Below are 8,839 nucleotides of genomic sequence, written 5' to 3'. Positions count from 1 at the left end.
TGACGCCCCGAGGAGCTGCGCGTGGCCGGCGCCGAGCTGGACGCGCTGAGATCACTGGCCGGCGCCGACCGGCCGCAGCTCGGGGCGCAGGTCGCCGAGGTCGAGGAGCTGCTGCGCGGCCTGGAGTCGCCGCCGCCGCCGCCTGCGACCTGCGGCGACGGCGCCGGCGACTGCGACGGTCCGTTCCCTGACTTGCAGCCTTTCAACCCGGAAGCCTTTGTAAAGCATGGCAGGAGCGTATAGGCAGATGATGGGGAAGGACGGCTCTGGACGCGGGCGTTGGTACTTGGGTGTAATCCGACAAGATTTGCACGCTTCGTCTTGTCGCTCACTGCCACCGCGGGCATTGCAGCCCGGCCTCCGTTCTGCTCAGGAGATAGTATGGCTGATAGAGCTGTCCCAAACAAGTATACAAGAAAAAAAGACAGTGCTATCTAGAAAAAACCAACGCTGCCTGGTCGTTGGCTGGCGCTGAAACAAGCGCGTTCAAGGACGCACGCACAATAGAAACGTACATATAGATAGCCACGCAGCTTGATTGATGGACACGGAAATGTTGCAGTCGACGTGCTTGCTTGCTAGATAGGTAGGTAGTAGGTAGGTGGGTAGGCTTCCAGTCTGGAACCCTTCAGGAAAAAAAACACAGAGAAAAGAAGGGGAAACACAACAAGTCTGATAAATACATCCAAGTCGGCCTGGCCGGCCGCCCAAAGTTTCGCCGAGCAAGACAGGCGGCGAGGAGGAGGGGCAGCAAGGAACGAGTCTAGAAGAAAGATGGTACCCGAGCCAAGGGCAAACAGGGAACGGATCGAGGGTGGTGTTAAAATGCGCTCGCTAGAGAGAAAGAAAGCCAATATGACAGAACAAGCTGGCTTGATTTGTTCATCGCCATCCTGTTTGTTCGTCGATATATATCCTCCCATTCTTTTGTTCTTCTCACCCGTCCCCACGCGTCGCCTCGCTCAGAAGGCTAAATTAAGTAGGACCCAGTCTTGGCCAGATCCTCCTCGCTTTTGCTTATCCTTCCCCTGCCTCTTCTAGGACCGCGCTGCCTCAAGCTCGAGCTCGAGCTGCCTGATGCGCTCGCTCTGGTCCTGGGAGCCAGCCCCGATCCTCTTCTTCAGCGTCTCGACCTCGGCGGTAAGATGGCCGATCTTGTCGCTCTGCTCGCTGATGATCTTGGTCTGCGCCTCCAGGAGCTGCTTGATCTGCCCCAGCGAGGTCTCAACAACCGAACCCTCTGCCGCTGTCGTTGTCGGTGGCGAGAAGGTCCGGTGCGCTACGGCCGGCGCGGCGGCCTTGACCGGCGACGGCGGCTTCGGATCCGGTCGCACCACAGCGGCGCGCGGGGCTGGCCTCGACACCTCCTCAAAGCTCGACGTGTCGCCCCCATCGTCGTCCCCTCCGTTCGCGTTGCTGTCGTCTTCCTCGTTGTCCTGGTACTTGGAGGCCATGGCCGCGATCGATTGCTTCTGCTCGCCGACCGAGGGCGGCGGCGACCGCACCGCCGGTTTCAACTCGGGCTCTTTATCCTTTTGAACGGGTGCCTGCGCGACGGGCGTGGGGGCGGGGGCGGTTGCCAGTGTGGGCGCAGGTGCCTTGTAGTCCGAGGGTACCTCGACGGGGGCGGTGCCATCGTAGACGCTCTCCAGGTCGATCTTGGGAGGCAGTCCCGTCTTGCCCGAAATCCATTCGCTGGCCGACATGGCAGCCTTGAGCCCAGTGGCGGGTGGGAAAATGTCCGACTGGAACGTCTCGGCTCTCCGCGGGACCGTAAACGAGATGGGCTCGATGTAGGCGTCGCTTACCGTCTTGTACGCCCTCATAACCTCGTTCTCGTGCACCTACATGGACAGATCATGTCAGCAAAGGCCTAGGCCCTGCCGCAACAGGCGCACACTCACATTGATCCCGCGACGGGGCACAAAGGCAATGCCTCTCTGGGGGTCGGGCGACTTGTACTCGGAAAGGAACTCGAACTTGTCGTTCTCGTATTCAAAGTATCGGATGTTGCCGTCACTGTCCAGTGGTAATGCGTTAGTTATTGTTATCATAGGGCCGTCTGTTATAAAAAAAAGAAAAAAAGAATAGGGGCAATGCCACCGGCGCACTTACCCCTTGCCGGCAAGGTACAAGCAGTTTGAGCCATCATCTGTCTCGCGGCTGTGTCAGCAACATGGCTCATACGTTCTAGGTAGGGGTGGAGCAGGGGCAGCACGCACCCCAGAAAGGCATGCAGACGCCCGAGATGGAGTCGAGGGTGTGGAAGCCCCCAATGGGCTCGGTCTGTCCAGGCTCCCAGAGAGCGAGCTGCCTCTCGCTCATACGGGAGAAGCCCGTGGTAGCGAAGCGGTTGTGCTCGCCGAGCCAGACGACGCGGCTGTTCTTTGCGCCCGTGTGGCCGGGGGCCTCGTGGACGGGCTTCTCCTGGCGCACATCCCAGACGCGCAACTTCTTGTCGCGCGACGTGGTGGCCAGCAGGTTGCCGGCGGCGCTCCACGACAGGCTCTGCACGATGTCTGGGTGCTTGAGCGTGACGTGGGTCTGGCCCGTCGAGACGTCCCAAAGGCGGATGGTCAGGTCGCCCGAGGCCGACGCTAGGATGTTCTCAGCGGCGGGGTTGAACAGCACCTGGCCGACCTTCCTCGAGTGGCCCGACAGGCGGCTGAGCGGCGCGACATCCTGGGGCTCCTCGGCGTCCGTGTACAGGGTGAAGCCCTCGGGGACCTGCCAGATGAAGACCTTGGCGTCGTCCGAGGCTGAGGCGATGAGGCGGTCGTTGAAGGGGTGCCAGTCGGTGTCGAGCACGGCGGCGGTGTGGCCGCGAAAGAGCGGGATCTGGTCGGGCACCTTGCCCCGCTCCGTCAGGGGGATGACGGCGAAGGCGCCGCCGCCGCTGGACTCCCAGTTGACCGAGAGGTAGTCCGGGTTGACCTAGGACGCGCGCGTGAGTGTGATGCCGGGCCGAGCGTGCTGGGGCAATGGGGCAAGAAGCAGGCCGTCGCGGCGCACCTTGACTAGGTTCGTGTCCCAGGCATTGCGGCTGATGTGCAGGTTGTCGTAACAGAACTCCTTCCTGGTGGGCTTGCCGAATATGTGTCCTGTGATATTTGCGTGTGCCACGCGCGTCAGTCGGTCGCCAGGGACGCTGCCGGCCGAGCCAGGGCCAGCCCACGCGCACCGGGCGCAGAGCTGGTGCCGCCTGCGAGAAACAAGGCGGCGGCGACAGGCGACTTACGATACTTCGACGCGCGCACGAAACGACCTGCCATCGGGGTCAGCGGCGAGGCGGCGCGAGCCCGGTCGAGGGAGACAGGATGGCTAGGGAGGAAGCGAGGGAGGTAGGGTGTCTGCGTGCAAAGAAAAATGCGGAGGTAAAGGCGCCGGGCCGACGACAACGAAGGTTGCTTGATCGATTGCTCGCTCAATGCTTCAATATTTCCTCCTCGTCAGCCTGCTTGGGGGAACCCAGCCCGCCGACAATGCGAGTGAGTGGGGCATCTCGAATGCGCGCGCACAGAGCAGCCAGTGGCACGTGGAGCCACACCAGCCTGCCCAGTAATGCATTCATGGTACGCTCATCTCCTGTGTATTGACTTGCCCATTCAAAGCCCCCGTGGGAACGAACCTCAGCTAAAAAAGAATCCGCAATCAAAGTCACCCATTTCAATGCAGCTCGGCTGCTTGCCTCCAGACAAGGAAGAAAGACAGAAACAAGTGAGAAAGAAGAGATAGCCAATCCACGCAATAGCATGCGCCCAGAAGAAACACGGCTAGGCTCAAAAAGAGTCTTGTTCAAGTTCTGTAAACGAGACGGAAAGAGAGAAGAGAGCAGAGTCGAAGCCACAAGTCGAAGCTACCATGTCCTGGACGCCTGCCTCCCCGCGTGTTTGATCTCGCACCCATCACAAATACCGTCATTACATTTCTACCAAGCCCGTAAGCACCCTTCACGTCTCTCGTGGATGGTGGCATAGATCCATCATCACCCGGCCGAGTCCGGGCACGCCACAGACGCGCCTGTCAGAGAAGCCACTAGCGCCACGAGCTACCAAAGATGAAGACGAAGAAGGAGACAAGAAGAGGAAGTAGTGCTCGACGTGGAAAGAGGGCGAAAAGAGCTAGGAAAAGAAGAGAACCAAAACAGAGAAAACAAGACGGAGAGAGGCGGGGAGGGAGAAGAGTAAACAAAGAAAAAGAAAAGAAGGCCCAAAACCTAGTAATAAATACATCTCGCTAACCCCTCCGTATCGTCGTTGTTTCGTTCCCTTTGCTTCGAGGAAACAGTGCCTGTCCGAGTCTTGCCATCGATAACCCTCGTGTACTTCTGCCTTTGAAGTTGAGCAAAGCATTATACGTTTCAGTCATCCTCGGCACCAACACCATTACTTGTAACCCCGTTGGGCTGGCCGACGCCGTTGGCTATTATCTTAATCCTGGGTGTCGCCGCCGACGGCTGCGGCGTGCCCGTGCCTGCCGAGGGGGCCACCGATGCCTCCTTGTCTTTGACACGAGGATCCTCCAGCTCCATCAGCTCGGGGTGCGCGCTGAGCTCTGCCTTGAATCTTTCGTTGAAGGATGCCTGCACCACCGATTCACACATGGTTAGCAAACGAAATCCGCCCTCGCATAGCACATGGGACCTCACTAACCTCAATGGTATTCGCGTCCGAGTAGAGCAGGCTACCATCCTCGTTGTACTGGCGACAATTGTTGCAAAGCAGCTCGATGTCGGCGCGCATGTCGCTCAGGCTTCCATACTCCTCCTTTTTGATCTTGCTCTCGATCTGCTTCATCGCGATGGGCTTCGCGATGATGACGTAGTAGTCTGCATAATCGCGCTTTGGGGGGAGCTTGACAAAGGGACCGATGATGAGGCGCTTTATCGGTCCTTCATCGTCGTCGTCGTTCGCTTCCGGTTCGGGCTCCAAGTCGTCCACCTCGAGCTCCATCAAGCCCTCGTAGATGCGGCCGAGGCTCTTCTGCAGCACGTCGCGATGTGGCGTCCCTTGCTTGCCCCCACCTGATCCCGACATCGCCTTTGGCCGGCCTTGGGGACCTCTGCGCTTCTTGGCCGGCGGCTCATCATCACCATCTTCGGCCTTTCGTTTCTCTTGCTTGCCGGGCTTGCGCCCGCGCTTCTTGACCGGCGTCTCCTGCTCCTCGGTGCTCGCCCGGCTTGCTGACGGAGAGTTGTCCAGCGATCCGTTGGATGTAGCCAGCCGCTTGAGCCGGTTCGCCTCCCTCTTGTCTTTGCGCGCCTGCTTCCGGGCCGCGGCAGCTTCTGGTGAGTCGTCGTCGTCGTCCACCGCCATAAGCCACTGCTCTTCCGTCAGGCCGTCGTCGTACCTGACCTTGGTCCGCTCGCGCGCTCCACGACCAAACACTGTCTCGTCTGTCTCTTCGACCGGGTTGCCGTCCGACATGTAGATCTCGGGCAGCTCGCTCTCCACCATCAGACGAGGGACGCCCTTGCATCCCGGCGCTGTTCCGTACGTTGGGTCATTGATCCGCTGTTCATCCAGCTCCTGGAACTTGACAATCTCCGACTCGTCACGCGCCAAGATCATGTTGAGCTCCTCGTCGTCCATTTCCTCCTGCTCACCCGACTCCGCCATGTCCGCCGTTTCGAGCAATGTCCGCAACATGGCGTCACGATCCGTCTCGGATGACTTGTTGTCGAACCGTCCGGCCTGGATAATCTTGCCATCCATGTCGAGCTTGAACCGTGCCCGGTCCAGGATCTTCTCCTCGACAGAGTTGGAGTGGATGAGCCGGAGAATCCGGACCTCGTTCTTCTGCCCGATACGATGGGCACGGTCCTGGGCCTGCAGATCCTGGTGGGGATTCCAGTCCGAGTCGTAGATGATAACCGTGTCCGCCGTCTGCAGGTTCAGACCCAGGCCACCAGCGCGGGTCGAGAGAAGGAACATGAAGTAGGGCGAGTCGGGCCGGTTGAATTGGAACAGCAGCTCCGAACGGTCCTCCGACTTGGTAGTACCATCCAGGCGCAAATACAGAAGACCGCGGAACCGCAGGAAGTCCTCCATGATGTCCATGATGGCCGTCATCTGGAAGAACATGAGAACACGATGGCCGGTGGCCTTGTACTTTGGCAGGATTCGATCCAGCAGCTCGAACTTGCCAGCCGTACGCCAGAGAAGATCGTTACTCGTGTTGCTGGGGTTCATCTGGTTCTCAACCTCGTCAAACACAAATGGATGGTTGCAGAGCTTGCGGAGCTGCATGATCATGTTGCTCAGACCACGCGCACCCGTCTTGCCGCCCTTGCCATCGCTCACAACGAGCTTTTGGTGCTTGACCATCTGGTTGTACACACGAGCCTGCAGAGCCGAGAACTTGCACTTGATGACCTTCTCTGTCTTGTCTGGCAAATCCTTTTCGACATCCTTCTTGAGACGACGCAGCAGGAACGGGCGGAGAACCTTGTGCAGACGGCGGATGACCAGGATCTGCTCTTCTTCCGTCAGCTCCATCTTGTCCTGCCCACCCGTGTTGGCAAACGGCGTGTTGAACCACTCGTCGAACGTCTTGGCCGATTTGAAGATGTTGGGGAGAGTGAAGTTCAGCATGGCCCATAGCTCCGCTAGGTTGTTCTGGAGCGGTGTGCCCGTGAGAATAAGTCTGAAGCGGGTCTGGTAATATTGCTGGATTGTCGACGTCAGCTTGGAGTTGCTGTTCTTCATCCTGTGGCCTTCGTCGATGATCATGTGAAACCACTTGATCTTGCTGAGAATCGGCCGGTCCTTGATGATGTACTCGTAGGTTGTGAGCAGCACTTGGAACCTGCCCTGGCGGATCTTGTCCTGCTGCTGCTTTCTTGCGTTAGGAGGGCCCTTGTAGACCACCTTGCTAACTGTGGGAGCCCACTTCTCGAACTCCAGCGTCCAGTTCGTCAAGGTACTCAGGGGCACAATGACCAGGTAGGGACCCAGCTGCTGCTTGCGCTCGATGAGGTACGTGATCAAGCTGATGGTCTGAATGGTCTTGCCGAGACCCATCTCGTCTGCCAGAATTCCGTTGAGGTTGTTGTTGTACAGAGAGATCATCCACTGGAGACCCTTGACCTGGTACTCCTTGAGCTTGCCGCCGACAAGCATGTTTGCCTGCTCCGTCACCTCCTCCTTGATACGGTGAGCGACGGCGTAGTAGTCAATCTTGCGCGCGCTCTCCTCGTCGTCGTCCGACCCATGCGATTCTTCCTCCTCGGCCACGTCCTCTCCGCCATACCGCTCGGCCGCCTGCCGTTGCTGGGCCTTGACCGAAGCGGCTAGCTGGTGAAGGAAACCGTCCGTCTGCCGCAGGAGGTGAGTGATACGGGTATCCTTGGCTTGGTCAAGCAACTTGAGGTAGGCTTCTTCATCGTTGGCTTTCAGGGCCTGCAGACGCTGCTTGGCGTTACGCTCAATGCGCTTCTGCTCCTCCTTCTCAATATTACTGTGATGGTTGGTCATCCAGCGGCCGAGCTTCGTCATCTTGGATTGCTGTGCCTGGGTGGTCGAATGCATCTCGGCGCGGTGGTTGAAGATGGCAGACAGGTAGTCCGAGTGCTTCTTCTTCTCGCGGTGCTCTCGGGCGTCGCGCTGCTGTTTCTCGAGTTTCTCCGTGATGCGCGCCTCGCGCACGTTCTGCTTCTTCATGCGACGGTAGTGGCTTCGATTGGTAGTCATGGCCAGGTTGTCGTAGTTCACCATCAGACGGCCAGTCTTTTCACGGAAAGCGCGCTGCTTGGAGTAGAGCTGGATCTTCATCATCTCGATGATTGCTTTCCGCTTCAGTGTCTCGTCGGGGATGAGCTCGTCTTGAGCGGTATCCCAGTGCGCGATGTTGCCGGCGATCTTCTGCAGCTCACTGTACCTAGTGCTCATGCGGTTGAGGATTATGGTTTCCCTCTCCGACCGAAGCTGCTCAAAGTCAATGCCCACTGGAGTGATCCCTGGGACGATGTACCGCATGTCGCGGTGGCCATGATCGAAGTATGTTATACTCCCACGGACATGGCCCATCTCCCAGGGTGACTTGAACTGCCTGAACTTCTTTCCCTGTGTCACCGTCTCAGCCGAAGCCGTGTGCGAGGCATCCATTCCATTCGACAACCCTTTCAGCTGGCTGCCGGTCGGGCTAGGCTGGATTCCAGAACTGGGCGTCGTCTGATCGGCTTGGTCGGCTGCTCCCGCTGATGCTGCTGCAGCGGCGGCGGCAGCGGCAGCTTGTCTCTGTTGGCGGGCGGCAGTGATCATGGCCGTGATGTTTGGCGGCACCCCAGTATTCTTGACCAGAACCTTGTATGCAGTGAGTTGAGACCGTAGAAGGGCCAGTTGCTGCGAGGAGAACGCGCCGTTGGGGCCTGGGGGGGCGGATGGAGACGAAACGGACACGGAGGCTGCAGAGCTGTTTGACGCAGCAGGCAATGTTGGACCAGCTGGGGCAGCCGAGGCGGGCTGGGTCGGTTTACCGTGCATATGGTCGTTCGACCCAGGGACGTGGTTTGCTGTTCCATTAGTAGCGGCATTCTGCATCTGCTGTTGCTTCTGCTGCTTGCGGTAGTTCTGCTGCGCTTGCACGTTGCGCAGAAAGTTGGAGAGCCTGTTGAACTCGGGGTCTGTGTGTGGGACACCCTGCTTCTTCAGCTGTTGATACCGGGCAAACAGATCTTGTATCTGCTGGCTACTCATCGCAGCAGACATGGTGCCGCCGCCCAGCTGCTGCTGGGCTGGTGGCTGTTGCTGCGATGCGGGCATTGCTTGTACCGAAGCCATACTGACGGCGAGCTCCCAAAGCCTATCGACGGACCGGCCGATGAACCGAGCGTGGCAAC

General features: G+C 58.9%; 3 protein-coding genes across 3 annotated transcripts in view; 1 reads left to right on the top strand and 2 right to left on the bottom strand.

The window, feature by feature from the left end:
- Positions 1–243, top strand: part of GGTG_08195 (zeta toxin family protein) — a gene marked incomplete at both ends in the record, with an annotated part of 1,971 nt that extends 1,728 nt beyond the window's left edge. The window contains one exon of the mRNA XM_009226034.1: positions 16–243. Coding sequence (XP_009224298.1) covers positions 16–243 — 228 coding nt within the window. The remainder of the gene's footprint in view (positions 1–15) is intronic.
- Positions 244–491: 248 nt separating this feature from the next.
- Positions 492–3,449, bottom strand: GGTG_08194 (coronin-6). Its single transcript, XM_009226033.1, has 6 exons — positions 3,239–3,449; positions 3,013–3,101; positions 2,223–2,934; positions 2,116–2,152; positions 1,905–2,019; positions 492–1,844 (listed from the first exon to the last, which is right to left on the bottom strand). The coding sequence occupies exons 1-6, from the start codon at positions 3,270–3,272 to the stop codon at positions 1,038–1,040; spliced, it is 1,794 nt and encodes a 597-aa protein (XP_009224297.1). The 5' UTR covers positions 3,273–3,449; the 3' UTR covers positions 492–1,037.
- A 911-nt stretch (positions 3,450–4,360) lies between these two features.
- Positions 4,361–8,780, bottom strand: GGTG_08193 (SNF2 family ATP-dependent chromatin-remodeling factor snf21; the record flags this gene model as incomplete). Its single annotated transcript, XM_009226032.1, has 2 exons — positions 4,361–4,582; positions 4,653–8,780. 2 exons carry the CDS (start codon positions 8,778–8,780, stop codon positions 4,361–4,363), a joined length of 4,350 nt encoding a protein of 1,449 aa, XP_009224296.1.
- Between the last annotated feature and the right edge of the window lie 59 nt (positions 8,781–8,839).

Source organism: Gaeumannomyces tritici (assembly GCF_000145635.1).
Source record: "Gaeumannomyces tritici R3-111a-1 unplaced genomic scaffold supercont2.4, whole genome shotgun sequence".
Classification (NCBI taxonomy): domain Eukaryota; kingdom Fungi; phylum Ascomycota; class Sordariomycetes; order Magnaporthales; family Magnaporthaceae; genus Gaeumannomyces; species Gaeumannomyces tritici.
The sequence above is the reverse complement of the archived record's forward strand: the minus strand, read 5'-3'. Positions and strand labels throughout refer to the sequence as shown.